This window comes from Phoxinus phoxinus, assembly GCF_949152265.1.
Source record: "Phoxinus phoxinus genome assembly, chromosome: 2".
In the NCBI taxonomy this organism is placed as follows: domain Eukaryota; kingdom Metazoa; phylum Chordata; class Actinopteri; order Cypriniformes; family Leuciscidae; genus Phoxinus; species Phoxinus phoxinus.
In genome coordinates, this window is record NC_136877.1 from 8,393,760 (window position 1) to 8,420,048 (window position 26,289).

At 38.2% G+C, this 26,289-nt stretch overlaps 2 protein-coding genes across 4 annotated transcripts in view; one reads left to right on the plus strand and one right to left on the minus strand.

Moving 5' to 3' along the window:
- The window catches only part of ap1g1 (adaptor related protein complex 1 subunit gamma 1), a 34,707-nt gene extending 29,856 nt beyond the window's left edge, over window positions 1-4,851 (minus strand). For both annotated transcript variants that reach the window (XM_079605001.1, XM_079605000.1), the window contains exon 1: window positions 4,717-4,851. The gene's annotated coding sequence lies outside the window, so the exon portion shown is untranslated. The remainder of the gene's footprint in view (window positions 1-4,716) is intronic.
- A 3,027-nt stretch (window positions 4,852-7,878) lies between these two features.
- Window positions 7,879-22,214, plus strand: znf821 (zinc finger protein 821). 2 transcript variants are annotated; one of them, XM_079591729.1, is made up of 6 exons: window positions 7,879-8,329; window positions 16,016-16,147; window positions 16,353-16,465; window positions 17,799-17,897; window positions 18,714-18,877; window positions 18,954-22,214. In XM_079591729.1, the coding sequence occupies exons 1-6, from the start codon at window positions 8,290-8,292 to the stop codon at window positions 19,729-19,731; spliced, it is 1,326 nt and encodes a 441-aa protein (XP_079447855.1). In that variant the 5' UTR covers window positions 7,879-8,289; the 3' UTR covers window positions 19,732-22,214. The 2 variants fall into 2 exon arrangements, with proteins under 2 accessions (XP_079447855.1, XP_079447856.1); XM_079591730.1 differs by having other exon boundaries at window positions 7,900-8,342.
- Window positions 22,215-26,289: the final 4,075 nt, after the last annotated feature.

The window sequence follows — 26,289 nt, forward strand, 5'->3', positions numbered from 1 at the left end:
AACAATCAGAAGTCAAGACTTGAACTATCCCATTATATAACAGGTAGTGATTTGACAGTCTATAATAAAATAGTTTCATCATTTGCTCAACCTTATGCACTTCTCAACCTGTATTTTGTGCTCCACGTCTATACATTTAATTGTTTTTTTAACTTTCTTCAAAAAAAAAAATTTCTCCCAGACAAATTAGGCTACAAGTTTGGAACAACATGACGATGAGCAATAGGGATGGACATTTTCGTAAATTTTTCATTTTGAGTACTGATAGGTCTATATAAAATATATATATATATATATTTTAAAAAGCCACAGAGATGATCGATCATGAAAGCGAGTAAACGGCAGAATTTTCAATTTTGGCTGAAATAACACTATGGCTATGTAGTAGATTGATGTTGCAGTAAGAGGTCTCAAAACTAGAGTTACTCAGAAAACCCAATTGCTTTGTGCACTGAACAGCACATAAGGACATTGCTGCTGGTGGACTGTGAAATTGGTGGACTGTGGTGGAATTAGCCTAGTGCTGCTTTGGATAAAAAGTGTACTGTAAAGTGATGAAGATAAAAGTAGTAGAACAAACAATCCAAGTTAAATAAATTTGTCTAGTGTTACAGAGAACTATGATGGATCAACATCAAAAGATTTGGCTGTCTTTTCCCTCTTAAGCCCTATTCTGCCCCTGTACATAGTTTGCACAGTGAAGATGAAAGTTAGTCCTAATCCTGAATATGATGCAGTTTAGGCAGATCAATCAAGGGAAAAGTGCGAGACAAAAAAAACTGATTCTGCTTCCTATTCCCCAGTACAGCTCCTGCCTTTGAGCTACGCTGGTTTCAAAATGTAATGGCAGTTTGCGTTCAGGAGAGAGAAACATGATGGGTTTTCCTCATCCAAAGAGCTGGCCTGGCACACAACATAATGAATCATTGCAGTATATGCCTTAACGCCACAGATCCTCAGCTTCACCATGACAGCTAGTGATTCAGCATCCAGTGTTGTGACATCAGTACTGCCATATAACCGTAACAGAACTTCCCTTTACGGGGAATAAGAAAGCATGACTACACACACCTAGCCACTTAATCATGTGATCCGCCTTATGATCCACCTCGACAGAGAGAGGAAAAATGTCATTCAACGGTTCAAAATAATGCAGGACTGCTTTTTAAGCAACCTTTCTCTGTACAGGGGAACCGCTTATAGTTCCAGGTTGACCTCACTGTTTAGAAGCCAATCTGGGTACAATAGAGGGCTTAAGGTGACCCTAGTTGGGGAAGCTTTATACTTCAAGAGCAAAATACTTTCTCCATGGTCAGCCTTACGTGACCATACGTCCCAGTCCTTGATAATAAGAGTTTTGTTCCACTGTGGGTCTCCTGCCAAACTTGGGGAGACTCTGGTAAACTGGTGATGTGAAGAGTGCTGTTGCACTGGGGAAGCCTTTCAGCTTTGAATACAGTTTAAGGGCCCTTTCACACCTACCTTGTTTGGTCCGGATTTTCTGACTTTACAGTTTGATCCGAATCAAAATGACAGGTGCATCTGTTCATTCATTCTTGTCAAAGTTACCCGCCAAATTGAAAACATGCTGACTGACGTCAGATGCACATCCGTTTACAAACCAATCAATGTCAAGATGCAGCCCACATAGAGGATGACGACAGGACGCAAGTATATCATGTGTGCTCGCATAATTGCAACGTGAAACCAAACCAAAATAAAAATATTAAATAAAATGCATCAAAACATGGACTTTGGTGCGGACTTTCAGGTGTGAAAACACCCTTAGAGAAGAGTTTGCTGATAAAATATGACTCTAGAATTCAATCTGTTTAGCTGACTGACAAGAATCGGCCAAAACCACAAAAGCGGCTGTAGTCCAGCACGTGTACAATATTTTACCATAAGTCCTAATCTGGGACAGTAACATGATAATCCAAAAGCCTAAAAGTATGTAGCTGTATGGTAATATTGTGCCAGATTATGATAATGGAAACGTGAACATAATTTTTCTAAATCATTTAAACTGTGAGCCTAAGAGAGCTGAATTCAGGTAACAAGACCAAACATAATGATCTCGGTTTCAACATATAGCTTAGCTAGGTTTTATCTCACACCTGCCTCCAGAGAGTCACGTCTGATCACATGGAAACTGTGCTTAGCAACCAGGAGGAGAGCAAAAAAAAATGGCACCCCCTCAAGGAGATTACCTGGAGAACAAGTTTCAATAAGTGCTAGAAACCAAATAGAAATTGTCTCACCAAATCAGTTTAAGGAAGAAGATATATGGCAAGCAGACTATTAGAACAGTGTAAACAGTGACAGAAAACTTAATTTTACAAAAACTAAATTTGGGTAAATGCTGTTCAAGGTTTTGCATTCTCAGGTGATAAACCAGTAAGGTATTAAAGTTCTTCGGCAACGAGCTTCAGCTTCATTTTTGGTCAGGGTGAAGTGCGCCCACACTGCTGATAGGTTTACATGAAATCCACATGGTGAGCACAAAATAGACATTGCATCAACGGAGGAGCACTGACTGTTAAAATCAATGATTTCAGCCTTTCAAAACGATTTTGGCTGAAACCAAAAATTATTTTTATATATATTTTCAGATGCAGAAATTTCAGTGCATCACTAGTTACTAGTAATTAAAGAGGCAAAGCATAACCAGACTGAATTGATGCTAGTTACTAATGGAATAATAAGTACTAGTATCTAATAAGTAATTGGACATGAAATTGAAAAAGATACTAGTCACTATTGGATTATTTGGTAGTAATAATAAATGAATAAAAATACTAATAGCATCAATATCAATAACATACCGCTGCTGGTGGCCTGCCCCAGTAAACTAGTGCTGCTTTGGATAAAGGTCTACAGTAAAGTTATGAAGATAAAAGTATGAGAACGAACAAACAAACCAAATGTTTAAGTGTGGGACTCTTATCAACATTTGAAAAGGATAGCCAACTAATTTAATGTAAAGATTGGTAAAAACGGCTTGCAAAAAGAACTCCACGGATGATAATCTCATTTTATAATGAGTTGCGCTCATCTGAAGATCTGGTGCTCTCTGCACTTGGTTACAAAGCATTTAAAGCGGTTGTTAAAATATCTGATGAATAAACTCACCATGATTGGACACATTTATTGAATAACGTCCAGTCAAATGTAAACACACTTCCTGGTGTTATGGACACCACTATCTTTGATACGGTCCGAAGCACAAAAGGAGTCTACTCTCACCTAAGCTTACGCTACTCCTACACATCCTATGTCACACTTTGGGTCAAAGGTCACTCTTCCGCTAGAACTCAACTTGGGTACGGCTGAAACCGAAAGCTAGTAGTTAAAGTTTAAAGTTATAAATATGGATATTTTTCAAACAAAAATGCATCGCTTCAAAAGGACTTTAATAAGCCCCTGGAGACGTATGGCTTACTTTTATGATGGGTGGACACCTTTTTGGGCTTCAAAATCGGTGGTACCATTCACTCCCATTATAAAGCTGGGAAGAGCCAGGATATCGTTTAGCTGAAAGAGGCAAGTCATACACACCTGGTATGAGGGTGAGTAAATTAGGGGATATTTTTTGGGTGAACTAAACCTTTAATAGTCTAATAATAGATTGAAAATTAATTCTTAGCAGCTACCTTTAAATTATTCATTAACCAAAAAAAAAAACCTGACAAAAGAAAACTTGGCATGGACAGAGAATGCAAATCTAAGCCAGGAATCATGCAAACTGCAGCAGTGACTGGGAGGACACGTTTACAGACGGTCGCTTCCTTTATTTCTGTAACCTTTACGTTACTCCACAATCACAATGAAGAGATAAACACGCCATTCATATGCACCACAAGCAAAAGGGTGTAAAGACATGACAGAGACAACTCTTTAAACAGCATTAACAACATACTATAGAGTACAACATCCAAGAACGATTACACATCTCTCTCAAAACCACCTGGTGACTAAACAAGTCTAAAACATACACAAGAGGCATCATACACCTCGTATTCCTGACCTTTACCACTAATTAATTTCCACCCTGACCGTTTTATTTATCGTATTCAGAGAGATTGTTTGAGGTTGTGTTTCTAGACCCATCCCCTTGCGCTATAACGTTAACGTCAAGCCATTAGTGCTAAGCTAAATTATAAACACTGAGATGAGACGACATTACTCTATGGTTAAAAAACGGGTACATTTCAGTGCTTTTCACGAATATTATCACTCCTTACTAAGTATTAGGTACCGCTGTTATTCCTTAGTAATGTCGGTGAATGGAGTGCTGCGTGTCCGTTGCTAACAGACTGGAATCTCGTCAGGCCTCAAATTGAGCGTCGGTTTGACGGAGGATTAAACACACACCTCTACTTAAACCAACTGAAACGTTCATAAAATACAGTGTAGTTGGAATTTCACGCCCAGAAGCGGAACGTCGTTGTGGAAATAACGTTACAGCGAGAATGATAGTTTAGCGAGCGGCGGCCGTTAGCGCTCGAACGTATGACAGCGTCCCGGTGCACGCGCAGAGCGCCGCCACCGAGCGAGAGGCTCTCGAGCAGCTTTAGCTTTAGCCTGTGCGCTCCACTTCCTATGCAGAACAGGGTGAAAACTAGCTAACCCGAATAAAACCAAGCAGCTTGACAGCTCAGAACGTACCAGTCGTAAATGAAATCGTTTAGACGGTTAAAATAAGGTTCGACTCACCAGCCGTTACGATACCAGAAAACAAGTGCAATCTTCTCAATCGACGGAAGGAGGAACGGACCAGACATTCAAAATGGCGGCGGTCCCAGCCTCAGCACTTCTACCGCAGGCGGAAGGTTACATGACTGATGTTCCGAACTTCAAATGCGGATGTAAGAAGGCGCGACCTGCTTTAGTAGTACATCTATTAATATGGGAACAGAAATTCTTTGAAAAAGTTAAAAAATACTCCCCACGTTAAATATCATATATATGATTTTCTTTGGCTTTTAGTTTTTATTATAGACCTATTATTATTTTTATTTATAAATAAGCTCTAATAGTAATGCTGTGAACTAGGGTTTGTGAGTATTGACAACATGTATTAGCTTTTGCAAGTAGCCTATTATAAAGAGAATTGAAATAAGGAATGCATTTTGCATAGACGTGGTTTATGTCTCAAGTAATATGACAAGAGATATAAATATATATACATATACCGGACGATATAAATTCCAAGATGTGCTCACTAGGAAAACTCGTGATACTGTGCCCGTTTTCACTCATATTATGTAAATCGAGTACAGTTGTATTTTAACGCTGATCTACGTGTCAGCTCGGCGGATGAGTTGCCGTGAAAGAGCCGTGCTGCGGTCTCACCTCACCTCGTGGCAGTCAGTGATGACGTCAGCGTGCAATGTTGTGGCACTTCCTTTGGGAGTCACTGAACTGGTTCTCTTTAGTAAGCCAGGGGTCGTTTGATCGACCTAACGTGGAATTTTGTGGTGAAGTATTGCAGCATGTCATTACCAAAGTCAGATAACTGGCTTTTATATTGGCACGGCACAAAAGCCAAAGAAAATGATTCAAATATTATAGAGGAATATATTGACTTTCTATTAAAGTCACCATGAAATCATGGTGTAGCACTAAAGTCATGGTGTAGTACTAAAGTCACCATGAAATCATCAAAATTAATAAATAAAAAAAATGGAATAAGCCTATTGCAGTATTTATTATAAATGATTTATCCGTACACATCATTTTTTTTAAATCCATAATTTATATTAAAAATAACTTCCCCTCCCACTTGCAGTGACATCTCTCTGATGACGTGTTTACTGGTGCGAGGGTGGGGCAATGACCTGTCACTCACATAAGATCCACAAATAGTAAACCACAACCATCCAATCAATTCCCCATTGGACAAAATCAAGTGCTGGTGCTGCCCTACATTTCTGCTTGTTCGTTTCACCCGGATACACAATCTAGAAGAAAGGTCTATAGCAACTTCTGTTTCATGGTGATTTTAAGTTACACATTTTCAATTATTGATAATACATGTGTAAACGTGAATTCAATGCATGTTTTTTTTTGTATAGCATTTTTTTATATCATTATTATAATTACATTATTATTATAATATTACACAAATATATTTAATTATATATAACTATATTTAATGTTCTCTCAATTATATTTCTCAAAACAGTAAGTTCAGATCTCTGAACAAATAGTTTCTTGTTCACATCATATTTAAAAAAATTCAAATTGCACATTTTGACAATTGTGTAAACATTTTCTAGAATTTGCACGATAACTCAAAGCACATGGCTTGCTGATCAAAACCTATTAGCTGATTCTCTGTAAAACTGTCATAATAACTCTTAAACATTCTTTCATCATGTGAGCAACATGCAAAATTATCCATTCAATTACCAAAATCTGTCAGACATGTCCATTTCATGTATGGCATGAATGTTTTCTGTTTACGTGTACAGTAATTGCTAAAATATACCGTGTCACAACAATACAAAATGCAACAATATATTTTGGATAGTGCTTAATCTATGTGTTTAGTTTACCCAAATGAAAATTACTGTGTGAGAAATAATTCAGGTTTACAAAGTTTAATTGTCAGTATTTTTTTTGTATTTATTTTCTGTATTTTCAGCTTCAGAATCATGAATATTTTTGTTCTGGTGTCACCATCGTCCTGTGCATTGGGTTATCAGCATCAAGTCCAAGCGATTCATTTCCACAACGAATGTAATACCAAATTTAGCATTTTAATCAACAGTACATATTTTGTTAACCTTTTACCAGGTCTTGGAGTCTCGAAATAATATCGTAAAAAGGTCAGCAGTAGTATCATGATATATCGAACCGTTAATCGTTACACCCCTATCAAATATCTCTTTTATATCCCTAATTATTTCAAATGCATGACTGAGAAGTATTACTGTTGTACATACCAATTTTATCAAACAATTACATTAAAGTGTGGTTCTTTTTTTTTTTTTTTTCAGGTATGCAAATATATTTCCATAAAGTTCTATCTAATCTTATGGTAGTTTAGAAATTACTACTAGGTAGTAAATATATACTAAAGCATATAGGCTAAACAAAATATTTGATATTATTCTGAATCTATAGATAGATAGATAGATAGATAGATAGATAGATAGATAGATAGATAGATAGATAGATAGATAGATAGATAGATAGATAGATAGATAGATAGATAGATAGATAGATGGTTTAATCGAGTAGGCCACATTTGTATAGCCTATAAGGAAAAAACGGCATTGTCCTCCACATCAACGTACGTGTATGTATCCCACAATGCGTCTCGTTGTTTCTTTTAGAAACCAAACAGGCTTACAATCATAGAAATGAAAAAACTGTTAGAAAGGAAAATTGCAAAAATTGTGAATATAAAAAGAGGTGGAGAAAAACGCAAAGTTATCTCTAATTGTACAAATACTTTAAGTAGTTTTGTGTTTATAAAATATTTTTTTTAGCAGCGATCAAAGGGATTTCAATAATAGTTTGTATATTATAGCCACTAGCCAGTATCAGCCACTTTGAATTTTACTTTTCTCACTGTTTGTAGTCTGATCCAAGATGAAGTGAGCACGTGCGAATGTTACTTTTCTCAGCGCTGTTGTGGGTGAACCAATCACTGCTTATTCGGAAAATGAAATGCTAATACCAACAGGTGAAATTAGAAGATATAAATGATAATGTTTAAAATTGGACAAACGTTTGTAAATAGACTAAACACGTCCTGAGATTTCAGTGTATTTGTCTGGGGGTGAGTGTGTCTTGTGAGCCGCAGAGCGCCCCCTGTAGGAACGCCCGTGTTTCGCGCATGAGCAGGAGAAGGCAGATGATAAAATTAGTCATTCTTCTCACTTCAGCTCATCGCTTGAAATGCATGTCGGTGGAGATTCTCTGCAGTGTATTTGCCCGGCTACATTGGCGCAGGCTTTCACATCACCTCCTTACATCTTTCCCGATCTCTCATGTTTGGAAACCGACCTCTATCGTCATGAACGCGCTTTTATCGCCGACCACGACCAAGATGTCTGTTTACGCAGAAGTGATCTTTGATTGTCTTTTAGTCAAATGAACCTAATCGCGCTGGCCAATGTAGCCGATTAGTGCTCAGTCCTGCCCGCTCGGAGCGTTTTGTTTCTGGATTGTTGTCTGCTTTAAAACATTTCCCTTCGGATTGTCCAGAAGCATCTTCACACATCAGTCGGATCAAAGAAGGGATTCGACTTTTTTCATCCGGGAGTGGGGGATAATATGTCAAGACGAAAACAGACCAACCCTTTCAAAGTGAATTGTAGGTATCCCAGGTATTGTAAACACTTTTCATTTACTAGTTCGTGCAAAAGCAGGCGTTTTGTCTCCTGGAGGTGATAGTGAGTGATCATCATGTAGGGAAGCCCGAGTCCTCATGATACTCTGTGGCATTGAGTTGTTTGCTTTGGTGAAGTCTTACATCCGCATTTTACTGTACGAGGACAACAGCCAGAGGCCAGGCGTTCACACACTCTCATCACAACATGGTCACGATATCAGCTTGCGTAGAACCGATCTAGAGACTGCAAACGAACCTCACGAAATATAGCCCTGAACCCTGAAGATGTTTCTGTACAGAAAATATCCTCACATGCACGCACTTCTGACAACATCACACTGATATAATTGAGAAGAGATAGTGAAACACTACACGTAGTACACAACCTTAAATAATAGTCTTTAAATATAAACCGCCCGTGCAAAAATATTGCAACCAGTCTAAATTAAGCATAGGCCATGCCTTTTCTGTACATGCTTTCAATAAGTTTTTCATCTTTTTTTACTGTGCTGTATGATATCTGATTTCACCTGGATAACATAAGAACTTTATCCGAATTCTGTTTTAGTGTTGTCAAATCGATTAATCGCGATTAATCACATCTAACATAAAAGTTTGTTTATAATATATGTGTACAGTAGGCCTATATATTCTTATATTTATACATTATATGTGCGTGTCTGTGTTTATATATATATATACACACACACACATACATTTATATATATAATAAATAATATATATATACATATAATAATATATACACACACATATAAACAAATTTGTATGTTTGTATCACGATTAATCGATTTGACACCACTAATATATATTTATATACACACAAACTTTTGTTATGCGATTAATTGTGACTAGCCTATACGTTTTGACAGAACTAGTTTACATATATTCATTTACTACACAAATTATTTGTGTGTACATATATATATATATATATATATATATATATATTAGTGTTTCTTAATTCATTATCTTGCCTGGATAAATAAAGATGAATGCTTCTTCCCTAGTTTCCATACATTATTATTATTATTATTTTAATCAGTGGTTGCATAGAAGTCAACTCATACTCTGATCTTCTTTGTAGGGGTGTACAACATAAAACATATTTAAATGTAAGGAATAATGTACAGTAATTTGCTCAGGCTTTACATTATATCTCTTATTACACAGTTAATTACAAAATAAATAAATACATGGACATGAAATGGATTTAATTTTTGACTTAAAGTAAAATTGTTGTGTTTGTTTACTTATTTTACTTTACTTGTAGAGACAGTGCTGTGACAGGACACGATCATAGCTATCTAAGAAACAGGTTTCCAGTGGTCATTAGAAATGGTACTGAATTCCACTTTTAATAAATCAGAATTAAATATTCTAAGGAGCAGGGTAATATATGGAAACCGTTTGGCCATTTATAAACTCCTCGAAAAAAGGTTCTGAAAGTTCTTAAAAGAACCATTATTCTCTTAGTGTGAAGAACATTTTAATAATCTAGAGCCCTTTTCCACTATAAATAACTTTTTTTTTGCAATGGAAAGGCTCTGTGGATGTTAAAGGCTATGGATGCCAATAAAAAAAAAAAAACTTTTTTATATTAGTTTCCAGCTGTGTTCAAGAAGTGTACCAAATTTATTTGCAGACATGAGGTAAAGATTTTCAGACCCAATGAAAGACTGAAACGTTACAGTAAATGATGCTCTGTCTTTTCCCTCCCAAATTAATTCTTGGTACTAGAAACTGGGGGAAATGTGGGAAATGTAATTCCATGGGAACATGTATGACTGATCTTGCCCTTCCATCATGCCTGGCTTTTGTCAGTTGGGCAAAGTGAGTCCTGAATTGGTTGTCTGTGTTTATCTGATGTCTGTCAATGACCATTCTTCAACCCCACCAAACTAGACAGTGTGCGAGGGCCCCGTCATCTGCCTGTTCTCAGTATTTGTTGGATTGGTGGGGTTGTGGGAGAGGGATGGTTTGAATTCAGGAGTGCTCTCATTGTTTGGTATCCGAGTTAAGTTTTGCCTCTGTTTGTCTGTTTCGTTCCCACCCCCCTTCTCTGACTTTACCCTTTTCTCAGTCTCATGTGTCTGTTGGATGATGAGTTTGTCTCTTTGTCTGGATTCAGACAGACACTGCGTCACCTCCTGCCTACAGACACACAGACTCTGAGATAACATCACAGTGGCACACAGAGGGGGAGCGAGGGTGGATGGAAGGGAGAAGACGGAGGGAGGGTGGAGAGACAGATGTACAGACAGAACTGGCAGTGGGGGATGGGTAACTCTCTTCCATCAATCAGGGGCTGACTGCCGTGAAGCCGCTCTGTTGTAGCCTATAGTTTAGCGCTTATATCTCTCAGGCAAAATCTTCTGTCCTTGTAGATGCCCCCAAACACTTTATGAAACTGTCCAGAGGATGCTTGGAAAGTAGGGAACTCTTGACAACCTCCTTTAGTGATTAGTGGATGTAAAATATTACATCCGGCGGCTATTGTTTTTCAGATGGAAAAACAACATGTGGTGGAGTCATTCCTGAAATGGTCTCTAAGCTCAAATATAGAATAAAGCTTCCTGAAGTTCTGCACGACGACACTAGAAAAACCCGTTTCTAGTCCACTTTGAACTTGGTCTTAATATATCGGTTTCCTTGAGAGAAGGCAAACTTCACTATTACCATTGCTCATACTTAAAAATGCAGTTGTTGTTTACTCGCCTTAATGGCGTTCCAATCCTGTATGAGTTTCTTTCTTCCGTGGTACTTAAAATAAGATATTGAGAAATGTCTCAAGTATTTTTTTTATTTTTATTGGCGATTTGGCATCAGTAGTTCCATGAAGACCCTAAAACTTAAGATAAAATGGTTATTTTAAGAACTTTCCACTGAAAGGTGCTTTGCAGGTCCCAAAAATGGTTCATCTGGTGGCATTGCTGCAAAAACACCCTTTGGAACTTTTATTTTAGGGTGTGTTCACATTTGTTGTTCGGTTCACTTGGTCCGGACCAAAAAAACATTTAGTCCTGGTCCGCTTAGCGTTCACATTGGCATGTGCCGAACCTAAAGGCATTTGGATATGTTCGCAACCTGATTGATTGGCTTTTATTACGTATTGCATCGGAACTTACGAACATCCAAAACAATGCTGTGTGCCGGGATAAATGCGCTTGTTGTATGTGCATAGCCTACATATGATGGGGTTTTGACCAGATGAGAACTCGTGAAGAGTTTATAAAATGTCTCAAAACAGCAGAAGGAATCCCTCCGTCACAAACCAAGATCTGCTGCGAGGAGGATGCCTGTACCGAACTGTGATGGGCAAAAAATAGGTGTGCTTGAGGATCACATCTTGTGACATCATGTCCCGTTTTTGGTTGGGTTCATACTGTTGGCTATGTCTTTGAGTTAATATTTCAGTCGAACCGCACCAGATTTAGTTTGAAACCCATCTTTTCAGCAGTCTCGATCCACTTGTTTGGTGCGCACCAGGGTTCGGATTACAGCATTCACACTTATTCAAATGAACCACACTAACAGCATTCGCACCAGAGTTCATTTTAACATGCCAGGTCTGAACACACCCTTTATTAATGAAGAATAATCATTTTTCAGTTCCAAAAAACACTTTCAGTTAACTCTTCTTAAAATATATATTTTTTTTCTAAGTGTGATGAATATTTGAATAATCTTTTTCTACTATAAGGAACCTTTTGAGCAATGGAAATGTTCCATGGAGGTTAAAGGTTTTTCATTGAACCAATTGTTACCAGAATTGTTTGGTTACCAACATTGTTGCGCAGAAAGTCAGACAGGTTGGGAACGATATGAGGGTTAGTACATGACGTCACAATATTCATTTTTGTGTGTACTAACCGTTTAAGGATTTTAACAAATCCGTAACCCAAAGTATCCGGAGTACCTCATTTTGTTGTGATTTGCACATTTTAGAGAGCATAGAAGATGGAAAGACTTTCTTGACTGTCGTCTGCTTATTTCACTGCATTCGCCATTGATAAGCTGTCATCAGACGATTGATGATCTCATGGGCAAGTTGATTTTTTTTGGGGGTGGGGGGGGGTGGGGGTACAGGGTTTGCAATTTTCAGGGAGTTCAATTTAATTTTTGTTATACTCAGATTGCATTTGTGAGTTAACAAAAAAGTAACTGGTTGTGTAAAATAGGCACAACATATCTAATAATAATAATATGCTTTAAAAAACAAATTTCAAACGCGCTTGTATCTGCAAAAATACTAATGCTGGCTAAGATAATTCAGGTCAGGTTGTATTCTGATGAAATGTCCAATTTACTAGTTCTATCAAAAAATAATAATAATAATGAGCCTAAACTTGATCTCCTTTTCAAAATTGGCAAATCTTTTCTGAATGGTTAAAACATTGGTGTCTGGGACGCTGTGAGCATGGATTCTTCCGTGTACACGGAGTTTTAAACACTTAGCTTAAAGGTGTTTTATAATAGTGCTCATAAATGGCTATTCTCACTTGAAAAGGAGTAGATTATACACGGAAACAGCGTTATCATAAGGTCGATATGTCACAACTTAACTGTAGTAAGCTTTGAAGTTACCTCAAATCAGGTGTTACATTTATATGAGATCAGACTCCATTTTTGCCTGATGGACAATAAAACAGGTGGTAAAAATATCCCATAAATATTTAAAGGGGGGATCTGATTCATATCTAGAGTCAACCTCCCAGAACACTGTAGCATGTTGCACATGCACTGGCACTCATTACTCATATTTTCATCAGAAAACATTCAAATCTGGTTTTATTGGTATGCCGGTTGCCGTTCATGTTACTCATTAAAGCGGCTTCACAGAAGGTGTTTGGTAGATGGCAGTAATGGGATGCATGCAGGGTGGGAAGCAGCTCCGTGTGGGCGTATATAGAGTGCTCTGGAGGAGATGATTCTCACATTAGAGCCACGGACTCGCAGCGCAGGAGATGCAGGCTGTTTCCTCTGGGACTGCAGTGTATGTTGTGGGTTCAGCGTGTAACGTGGGGGTTGGTGAGCGTTAGGTGGAGTGTGCTTGTTTGTAATGTGTTAATAATGCAGCATCAACTATTGTTCTGTACACGGAGCACCACTGCATCTCTGGACCTAGTTGCCCTTGTTGTTGATATACAGTCTTCTCTTTGAAATTCAAAGCAAGAATCAATCAGATTCAGCCTTTTTGATGGGTTGCAACACTGCATCCAGGATTCTTTTTGGTAACACACTTTCTATGAAGCCTGTATTTATAATGCATTATTAAGGTATTGTTATATTGCTTTCATAATGCCTTATTTAAATAAAAAAGTATAAGTTGTTTTATCTCATGAGTAATTACTGTTGTCAAGATAACAAAATTGTTTAAACCAGGGTTCCTCAATTAGTTTTTACCAAGGGCCAAATTCTGCCGACAATACAAAGCCAAGGGCCACCGACCACAATGTTATACCTCAATGTTTGCTCTGCAATTGTTGTTGTTTTTCTCATTAGTCTGTTTTATTTAAGCAATTATGAGCATTATTTTGTATTCAGATACAGAAAACTAAAGAACTTTGCATGGTGGATATTAAAAACAAATGAAGGATCTCCATGGGAGTCAACTGATCCTGCTCATCACCACACCGGATCTCTTCTCATCAATTTCTCTAATAGCAGATTAAATTATTAGACCGATCAGCATTCATATTTTATTGTTCTTACTTGGAAAACAAACTTGTTGTAGCAATTCTGAGACACTGATCAAGATGCACACTGGACAGTCTGTTTCTATCCTGGTTCTTGAGGATGTTCATTATAGAAAACGATGACTCACAGATGTAAGTGGATGGGAACATTAAAAGAAGGAACATTGCAATAATTCTGCTGTTCTCGAATTTAGCTTGAGAAACCCCTTTTGTTCAAAAGTTGCTCACAAGTAGCCTCCTTGTGTTGCTCTCTGAGCAAATCAGACTTTGACATTTCCAAAATCTCCAGCTGCAAAGATGCTTCATCTAAGGATGAAACCAGGCGTTTGGCCTCAGCAGTCCATTGTCCATCTGCTGGGACTGAAAATGGCTGTCTTACGAAGAGAAGGAGTTCACTTGACAGGTTAAAGCTCTGAAATCGCTCCTTGAAATTCTCTGCCAGTCTCATCACAAAATCACTCATTAACGGGTCCTCTTGCACCTGGTGTTTCTCGCAGTGCTGTTGTAAATACGGAAAGTGCAGCTTTCTCTCTTGAAGATCCTGCTCAAAAAGGGCCAGCTTTAAACGAAAAGCTTCAATCGCTTCGTACATGTCAGCAATAGTGTGATTCTTGCCATGCAATTGCAAATGAAGCTGATCTAGGTGAGACATGATATCGCACAAAAAAATGCACAAATGCCATCTCTGTGTTGTTCAAAAACCTCAGAAATGTCTCTGCCTTTTGGTTTTGAAGGCTACTTAAAAATGAACAAAGTTCATTTTGAAGTTCACACACTCTTTCCAGCACACGGCCCTTGCTCAGCCATCGGACAGCAAAAGATTGTGCCGTTCTGCAGACATTTCTTCTAGCAAGGCGATGTTGCAGACCAGAACTCGTGCAAATAAAATGTACTAGCCTCATCACACTATCCATTGTCTCTTTCATTTTTCCAGACAATTTGGCGCACAACACCGATTTATGAATTATGCAGTGAGTTTTGGATTGACCATTGAGCCCCATCAGTGATTACTGACACAACTTTGCTTAAATCTAATCCATTCTTTTCAAAGAATTGCATCAGTTCGTTAAAAATTATTTCTCCGGTTGTGCATGCGTCCCTGTATTGGCAGCAAACAAAGCAGCTCTTCGCGGAAAACCTTCCCATCAAAATATCTGGTGAACACTGACAGCTGTTCAATGTCGGTTCGGTCGCAAGACGAGTCTATAGCAAGTAACATGACTTCGGCTTTCTTTATGTCGGATAAAAGATTGGACAGACACTCACCCGCTAGTGCCTCTACTCTTCTTGTTGCAGTGCAATCGGATAATGGCACCTTCTTTAATAGCTCCACAACCATTTTCTTTGTTTTCTCATCGTGATTTAAAACTTTAATTTATATTATTATAACATGATGTTAATTTCAGTGTTTAAGCTTACTGGTAATTCTTATTTTTTACATCAGAAACAACTCAATAGGTTTTTGTTGATTTTATAATAAAATGTTTGAAGCAAACGTGTTACACAACCCATACATGATGTCTTATGGCTGTTTCCTTGTCTTAAGTGCTCCACAACTTTGGAATGAAATTTTAATTTTAGGGTAAAATATCCCTTTAAGTATTAATGCTCGGCATGTAACTTTTCCCATATCATTTGTGCAAATAAAAAATGTAAATCTATATTTTTGGCATTAAAAAGACAAACAATTCTACAGACTAACAGTGAAGGGACCCGAGATTAGAATATCATGGAGACTTGCTGGGTGCAACTAGGATCTTTTAACATGGGCCTGTAAGCAACACCCTAGCAACCACCCATAAATGTACTAAACATACAAAAAATTCCTTAGCAACTGCATAGCAATGCCCTGGCAACCAAAGCAGTGTTTTATACTGGCAAGCACCACTCAAAACCTAGTTATACAGTATATATCGTGGTATTCTCAGTGACTGTGTTGTTTCACTCACAGGGCCTTTTCACACGACTGGGTTGTCCGGCCCTCAGCACACTTTTGAGATGGACGCTAGAGATGACTACATTGAAGATGGCGAATGCCATAGCAACAACTCACAGGAACCTGAAGAGCAAGACAGCACAAGTGGTGAGCTACATGGCTTCAAAGGCAACTCACGACAGCTGTCTGTGAATTTATTTATATATTTGCTTACTGCTCATAAAATATAAAAAATCCAGGAAGACAACTGTGATTGTTCTGTTCAGTGTTGAGACTTAGAAAACAAAAGCAAGGTGACCTGTGATGGCGCCGTCGATAATATTATGAACTAACTTTTTTCCTGTGCTGCCAGATGACGGTGATAGTGATTTTGATAAGGATGACTCCTCCAATGCCTCTGCTGATTACAGCATGATGAGTAATAAGAGAGGCCATGGCCTCATACTACAGGATGACGTCAAGGAGGTGAGTTATGCACGTTTAATGTACGAAGTAGATTGTTGTGATTATCTTACATTCTTCTTTTATCGCATGATTTGCATGACCAGATTTTTCATAGACAACTCACTTTATTCACTGTAAAGAGTCTCGCAAAACTATTCAGCCTTGACCAGTCTTACTTTAATGATTTGCCAATAGATTAAAAAGTCCTGACATTTTTTATTTTATTATATGTATATATATGTATATATATATATTTTTTTTTTTAAAAAGATATTCTAACCTTAACTTCTAGCCTTAAAATTAAAATGTAAACATTACCCACATTTTATTAGATATTTTTGGGAATTTTCCCAAAAAATAATTGGGGGAATAATTATCAGCCTTGCATGCTTTTCATATGTGATTTTGGCCCTCTATAATAATTGGATATACGGTATACATCAAGGTAATGTACTGAACACTTAAATTGTCTTTTGCCATCAAAATAGTTCAATTTAATGCATATATATTTCTTTATTTATATTTCTCTGGATTTTTGTGGTCAGATACTACCTAGAGACATTTATAAGATTCTCATTGTCAGATTCCCAGATTCTGACTAGATTGAGTTGAGAGCTTTGAATGAAGATTGAGTATCTTTTTTTATTTGTCGTTTTTGAGCCACTTAAGTGTTAATTTGACATCTTTATACTGTTGAAAAATATTACATTTTAGATTTGTAACAGATTTACACTCTGAAATCAGTCAATTCAATTTAATGAAAAGGTACGGTATAGACGTTATGAGCCTTATATTTCTATGGTATCGCTGTCGAAGAGTAATTAGCTGGTGAAGTGGATTTACTTGTAGAGTTAACAAAAGTTATCATGATTAATGTTTGAAGCGGATGTCATAAATGCCAGTAGACCGGGAAGATTTTAAAACAAGTGGTTCATTCATAAATCCGTAAGATCTTACCTTCATGCTGTGGAAATACAAACCGGAAGACAGAACACAACGAGCGCAGCGCTAAAAAGAGGCGGGGCTACATAAGGTCTACATGATTATCATTTTATGTACATTTACATACTTTTTGAGGTAGAGCATTATACAATTCTTCATCCCATCTTTGAAGGTATATTTTTGTAGGGTGACTCATGCCTCTATAGCAACCCAATTTAAATGACATTTGGAATGAGTCACAAAGGCTTATGGATCCATTTGTCTGCCACACCAGTGCTGCATCTGTCATCTGCAGCTACAGTCATTATCAGTTGTGTTCAATCATGCTATTTAAAATATGACACTACATTTCAGACTGTAAGTCTTGTTACTCTAAATTTTTAACTGTTTGTTGGTTCATTATGTCTGACAGGAGAGCGAGGAGGGGACAGACCAGGGAGGAATTTTTTCTTGTCCGCTTTGTTCCCTGGAGTTCAGTAGCCCAGATCAGCTCATCGCACATGTCTACCAGGTGAGGACTACTGAAGCCTCTAGTATATTTTAGACTCTGTTAACACCTGGTATTAAAATCCACAATGTTTGTTATCAGATCACTCAAACTGCATTTGAAGCTTGTCAATTACATGCCGATTGTGAAGCACATCTAAATGCTGAAATATACTACACAACTTTTAAAATCTGAACACTTGTTGACTTTGTAAATGGTAACAGACAAAGACCGGGCATCATACACTTATTGGTTGAAGATCATATACTTCCAGAAGTTGTCCTTGACAAATGAAAACAATATGAGCTCTAAAATTGACTCAACATCAAACATTGAATGTCCTCTGACTGGATGAAATCCAGCTCAAAAAAGAGAGTCTGTGCCCATCTGTCAACTATGACTATGAAATTTGCAGACCGTCTCTGTCTGCTACTAGCGATAGCTCCTCCAGACTGCAAATCTGAGCAAAAATCAGTGCAAAAGTTGTGTAGTTTATTCTTGCCTTTTTAAATAATTCTTATGTCATTCTAACTTACTTTCTTCCATGAGGAGAAATTTTGAATAAAGTACTGATCACTCTTTTCAAACCATTTATGATGAATGGAGACTACCTTAAATAAGTTAATGCTACTTTTGGCCATTTTTGAAGCTTAAAAACTAATACACATTGTAAATGCTTGAAAAAGAACCAGTACATTGTTTAAAATTGTCCGGAAGATAGAATGTCAAATGAGTTTGGAACAACATGAGGTTGAGTGAATAACCATTTTCATTTTTGGACTCCTTTAAGTTGAGAATAATTTATGTATGAAATTTCTTTGTCTTATTTTCTGTGACCAGCACACAGCTGTGGGTAGCAGTAAGAGTTATATTTGTCCTGTATGTGGACGAGCTCTCAGTTCTCCAGGCTCTCTTGGCCGCCATCTTCTCATCCATTCAGAGGACCGTCTGTCCAATTGTGCAGTGTGTGGGGCTCGCTTCACAGACACCAACAACTTCAACAGGTCAGCTCAAGACATGATTTTATCAGGATGTTTTCAAAAAAACTTCTCTTAACAGTTTCCTGTTCTAAAATTGTAGGGGAAAGTTGAAGGAATTCCTTGACACAAGCAGTATAGAGATCAACAGTGAGGGTGAGGCCTGTGCCATGTCCAACTCTCTACCCAGAAGCCCTATGACTAACCCCGGCACAAATCCTGGTACTGTACTGACCTCATTGCCAGATGGACTTCTCCCTTCTGGACCTCCTCTTCCCTCACTGTCTGACAGCCTCAGTCCTTCCAGCACAGGCCTTCCCCCTCTTCCAGACCTCATGAACCCTATGCCTGTGTACCCGGCTGGAGTTTTGCTGGTCTGCAACAGCTGCGTAGCCTACCAGCAGCTTGTGGATGCCCAGTCGCCGTCCATGAGGAAATGGGCAATGCGTAGGAAGAGCGAGCCTGTAGAGATGCGGATGCAGCGGCTTGAACGCGAGCGAACGGCCAAGAAGTCCAAGAGGGCATGCGAGACACCGGAGGAGCGGGAGGTGCGCCGCTTACGAGACCGTGAGGCAAAGCGGATGCAAAGAATGCAGGAGACAGATGAACAGCGGTCACGTCGTCTACAGCGTGACCGGGAGGCCATGCGACTCAAACGGGCCAACGAGACACCCGAGAAGAGGCAGGCACGGCTAATCCGTGAGAGAGAGGCCAAGAGGCTAAAGCGGCGCTTGGAAAAGATCGACCCATCGCTGAGAAACCAGATTGAGCATGATCCTGCTGCAATGGCTGCGCTCACTGCTGACATGAATCTATTCCAGTTTTCCTTCCCCATGTCCGTCCCCTCCATGGACAATGGACTGTTTATGAAGCTTCCCTAACAAGCACAGCTCCAAACACCTTTCAGCCCAGTATTTAAGAAGATCTTGCCATTTTAAAAGAATAACTATAACTGTGATGAGAATGTTATGCTCTTGCAGTTTCAAGGAGGCGCTCACCCTGACAGCGATTTGCAGTGATGTAGGTACCAGATGTCATTCATTTTCAACGAGAGATTTGATGCAACGTGAGAGGCCATGAGTTGCAATGCAACAATGTTGAGCAGAGTTCAACTTTATGCAGACAGGCAGCAACACGTGGTGGTTACTACCACTGGGAGTGTAGACAGCGATACTCACATGATTCGCTGCCTGAAACCGTTGGATATTACAGTACTGAATTAGTACTGTACTGAATATGACGATTGCAGTACAGAAGTGGTTCTACTGGACAGACAGGGCAGGCAATTGCTTCGAGCCCCCGGTGGTGGCGGGTTACAGTAGTGAACAGCAAGAAGAAATAAACCTCCTTAAAACCAGTGCTCCGCAATGTTTAGTAGACTATGATGACATTTTTGAGAACCTGCCTCATCCCTTTAGCTATGACCTCAGTGAAACACTGAAATAAGACTGAGATGATGCAGATGATGTTCTCATCTGGTAGTCAGAGGAGGAAAAAAGGGGCCTGAGGCACTGGAGTCCTTTACCATCACCACCAGTCAAGTAGAACGCCCACTAGAAACCAACAGTATGGTGACTTGCTGACCTCCTCTTATGAAATTTATTTGCTGTCAGTGTGAACGACCCTTTGTGGATTTATGTAACATAAATTGATTTACAAAATGAACTGAACTTGTATAAACAATTCCAACATTGGAATTGGAAACAAGGCAAACATGTTTCCCTGTCTGTAAGCATGTTTTAGGAGATTTGTCTACTTCCTTTTCAAGGCTCAGACTTTTAGCCATCTTTCTTCAGAGCAGTGAGGCCTTTCCATAAGGAGGTTCTCTGTTTGCACACGGACCTACAGTGACAGGAGTGAGACATGTAGCCACACTCCACACTCAGCCTACGGTTCAAATTTGCCAGTCTAAAAGGTTGGAGTTTACCTGCAACTATGGCTCATCTCCCAGGACCCTAGATTGGGTCACTACTAGCTCATTCACAGAACCAACTACCTCACCATGGGCTCTTTGCATGGCCTAGTCACACCTGTGGCCTTGACCAGGACCACAGGGGCCATGCAGGACCACACACACACTGACTCAACGTTCCTTGTTACAACACCTACTATAGTCCAGGGGAGTCCAAACCTGCTCCTGGAGGACCACTTTCCTGGAGTTCAGCCACAACCCTAATTAAACACACCTGAACCACCTAATCGCGGCATTTAGGGTTACTTGAAACCTCCAGAAAGGTGTGTTGGAGCAGATGGTGGCCCTCCTGGAGTAGGATTGGACACACCTACTATTATCATTGCCCTACATGTTTGCTGAAATGACAACACTATATTTAAATGCTGTTTGAATGCCACTGATCCAAATGGTGAAATCTATGTGGGCTTGTGGTCTCCTGGTCTTTCCTTTTACGGTTTTGTGTCCACGAGACCATATGGTGTCCCATTTATCAAGATTTACAAGGATGCCGCCTATATGCCCCTTGTTGCACCCTTTAGTTGAGCCCGGACTATTTGTGTGCGCACTCCAAGGGCTGAGGGTGCCATTTGGAAAAACCTCTATTGGAGATGTTGTCCTTTTCAAAAGAAGGCGGCCATCTCTGTGGATGTACTGTTAATTACTGAAAGTACCTGCTTCGAAGCACATTCAGACACACTTCTCTGACCTCCCAAAGGCTTTATACCTTATCACAATGCTACACGGGTTGTTGTTTTTGCTAGGAACTCAGGGATGGTGTGGATTATCGGCATCCTCACAGCCTGAGAACATAGAGGAGCAGGAGACCTCCTATTCCTAATTCTTCATTATCATCATACATTTCTCAGATCACATACTACCTTATACTCACTTTTACTGGTCACATTGGCCTTTTTTCTCTTATTCAGACTGCAAACTCCTCACCTGAGCCAAAATGTCGATAAGGATATTAAATAACTCCAATACATCTCAACTAAGCAACCAACCAACCAGTCTCTGCCCTCTGCTGCTGTCACTGTACTGTATAATGTGTATTTTACCTCTTTAAACTAGTGTGGTCCTGAATTGGACCTGGGAATGCTTGTTGTTAATGGTGAGGCACTTAGTGTGTGCTCGATCTTAATGGCAACACAAGTAGTGTACAAAAAAAAAAAAAAAGAAGTTGCCTTTGTCACTGGAAAGTTGTGCTTTGGTTTTATATTTAATGATTTAAATGATTGTGTGCTATTTCTATGAGATGTGCAATGACGTAAAGGTTTAGCGAATGCATGTACAACAAAACAATCAGGACGAAAACTTCCAGAGAGAAATCCCTCGTATATGAAGCAGTAATAATACTGCATGTGTATGCTAAAAATGGAAATAACAAGGTAAATACACATTACAAAATGTTTCACACTAATTTAAAGGTGAGGTGTGTAATTTCTGTCTTCTATTGTTCAGTCAAATAGGTACTCCCACCCCAAATTTCAAACCGATCCAAAGGTTAACAACGTAACTCCCAACAAACAGAGCAAAGCGCCACACAGCCAGTGTTTACAGAAGTGTTTCTCAAACGTTTTCAGATGGTTGACCACTCTAAGAGTGAAATGAAAAGAGCAGGGGTCTCATTCAATGTCCTTTTCACTGATTCTGTCTTCAGCCACAGTTCTATACATTTGCCAGAATACTGTTGTTCTTATTTTATGGAAAGGACTGAAACTTTTAGCTAATAAACTTAAATGAGCCAACTGTTTGCTTGCTAAGAAATTAGACGAAACACTTACGTACACCGATATATAAACGTCAATCATTAAAGACAGTCAACGGAAACACTATCTTAAAATGAATGACTAATTGATGAACACTTGATTAATTCAATGTTGGTGCATCTTATAATTGATTTATTCTGGTCTTTTTATTGACTAAAGTCGCAACCACAGTTTGAGAACCACTCTGCACAAAGTTGGGAGATTATTACACACATCACCTAGAAGCTTTACTTAATGTTTCATATGGGCGGAAGACTCAGTCATGTTAAAACGGACCACTGTACATCTGGAAGTACCTCTTGAAAACAGGGTAGACTGTGTATGATATGTATGACTTATATTTCATTCCAATACTATTACAATTTATTTATTGCTACTGTGAATGATGCACATTCCAGTGTTTTAAATTCACAATGTTGTCATTACCATCTTTAGAGATACCTCTAATGTTCAAAGTGAAGCAGCTGAGCTTTTCCGCACAGTTGAAGGCAAATGGATACTGGTCCCACGTTCATGCTGTTGTGAAGTATTAATGATGGGTTCCTTAAGGAAAAGAAAAGGATTTAAATGTACATGTGATGAAGCATCACTATGCAATTGAGAGCTGTACTCAAGAAACTTTGTATTACTACTATGCAGTTGATATGAAAGTAAATGGACTCAAATGCTCCTGGTCACAAACCTCAGGCAACTCTTGACAGTCAAGCCATTTGTCCTCAAGTCCGTAATCCTCGAACACGAGATCCATCCATAGTTTTGTTTTCATTTAATTGAGTTAATGTATGCACATTCAGGAAGAACAATGCAATTTTTATGGTAAATTCCCTGAAATTCATTATGAAGCACTGAGTTATATCATACAGTAGCATCAAATTTGAGGAAAAATCCCAATGCAATGATAAAATCTAATGATTCTCTGTAGTCTAGAATGAGATGTTGACAGGATGCATTGTCTATTTTGAGGATGAAATATAAAAAGAGTATTTTCAAACATTAACCCTATTTAGTCTGCATTATTCCTAAACTATATTTTAGTGGTATGCATTGCCATGCTATGTATTAAAGAACCATTTTCTTTTACATATTTGTGCATACAAGTCAGTGAACCCCTGGCAATGGAACTTGCATGTTATAAACTACATGTTAATGCATTTATTCAAGCTTTTCGTTAAGGATTGAAGTCCAATAATTACTTGCCTTTTTGTTGTCTATCTAGATATTTTCATGATAATGTTTACAACTCTCTAAAAGGCCAAAATGACTGAAACCTTATAAAGTGACAAGAATAGCACTGGTCAGTCACAACAACGCCAAATCCTGTCCTATTCAGAAAGCCATGCTCTGTTATTGGGTTAACAGATTGAAAGCTCATCATAAAAGCAGGAACAGAATGTGAAATAAACATTGACTTTACTGCTAAGAGTTTGTTTCTGTCTTTCTCTCTTAAAAATAAATGTGCACACATGTAAAGTGAGATTAAAACATCCGAGACCGTATTGAAAATGTGGTATTCATAAATCGTCATGCTGATAATATTATCTGTAATGGGGAAATTTGGCCACAACATGGTTTGATTCAGTAATCTTGATTATAAATAATTCACCCCATAGTGGACTATAAAATAAAATAAAAGCAATTGTACATTCACAGACTCAAAAGTTTGTATTTCAGATTTAAAAAATAACAATGCATACTACATTGGATATTATTGTAATCATAATCTATTATTAACTCTGTAATTGATGCATTGGATTCATCAGATGCATCAATGCACTTTTCAAACCCTTTTTAAAATGTATTACAATGTACTAATTGAATGGAAGGCATAAGAAAAACAGACGTCAAGCCAGCATGTTAATATTATATAGATATATATATATATTATATTGTGTTTACTTAACAAACATGATAAATGCAATGTTTCCAAGAAGTTAGCTGTAACAATAAAAATACAATATCTTTGTGTCCTTACATAGAATTAAAACAGGAAAACAAAATAAAACAAAACAGCCTTAAGTAGTTCACAGAGAGGTACAAATATACAGTACAAATCTATTTTATTCAAAAAAGGGTACAAATAAAAACGCAACAAAATATAGTTATTAATGCTTTGTAAAGTTCAGGTAGGTGAAGGGTAGGCTAAGGGAGCACTTTGGGTAGACGACTCTAAGGCTTCTGAGAAGAATTAATACATATTGGTACGGGCGTACGGCCATACGATATTAAAACGTACTATACAAAGTTTATACAACCTGGATTATACTTGAGGATTGAATATAACACATACATCATTGCATATATTTCGCAGATTTTTATGCATTAAACAAAGATGCCATCTCATTTAAAACTGGTCACACATCACATAAAAAGCAGTGTCACTTAGTGCCAAGAAGTACAATGTCAAATTTGAGAGTATATAATGATTCCTTTAAAACCTTTAAACCGTTAGAAACCTGATTTCAGCCGACATTACTGACTCTGGCCTGCTGTGCCCTCGAGTTCTGTATGGGATTTACACAAACTGCAATGTGTTAGGTTCATAAAGCCTTCCAAAACAATATATACAACAAGAAAAAAAAAAAAAAGAAATCAATCATCAGAAACAATTTGAAGCAATGATACAACTACAAGTCACTGAAATGTTACTGATATAGAAAACCCTGACGGTTTATTCTCGAGTGGGTTCAGCCGTTTTCGCACTTCACAAACTATTAAACTCTCCATTTTGCGCCGGATGTCAACAGGGAGACTAAATGGACGACTGTGAAAGATTTCCCAGGACTCTTAGCCCAAACTATATGTATATCTGCAGGGATTCTCATTTTTTGTACACATCATCTCCTGACACATACTCAAATACATTTAGTTTTCACTTATTTTAATCAAACCACTTTAATGAGGATTTTCTGATTATAATTTTATTTTTAAATTAGTTTATGCAAAATGGGCGAAAATCGGTATTGTAAGATTCAAACATACAGATTTTCTCTAAAAAGGGCCGCTTACTAATAAGGAAGTGAGGGAAGATGTTTCTGAGCAGGAATCAGTGCAAAGCATAAGTCTTGACTTCACTTCTGCTCCACTAAGAAGAGCAAAATATAAATAAAATTATAATTTTTAATTTTATTAAGCTTGCATTGTGTTCAACTAAGATACACATTATGAGCTAGTCCAAAAAAAATATCATCTTACAATCAGGAAGTGCAATGTCACTAATTGTTGTCAGTGAGCAACCCGAGCCACATTACACCAGACCTTTACGGAGTCGTCCACGCTCAAAACGACTAGAGCTGAATATTGAGACTTTGTCTCCACGTGAAATCGTACGACCTTGCAGAATGGGAGTCACGTGTACGCATCGTTTACTAACAATGCACATCTTAAGGCGTTATTGACAAGCTAATATTATACAAAACATATCTTCATATCTGTACAAGCATAAAAATGTTGGATGATTGTTTTACGTGGTTTCGAACGATTCAATATAATGGCGAAACATTTACAATAACACTATAGGTGAGGGGAAATAAGTGCAGAACATTTCATTGCATCAAAGTGACAAACGTCTATGTTACATGATTAGGTGAGGCTCTATGGAAGAACAACACGGTTTCAGAGCAAAGAACAACGCGGAAGGCATGTGCACCGAGAATAGGCCGTCTACACACCAGAAATATATCCTTAGATTTCAATGGGGAACATGAAAATCATCATTG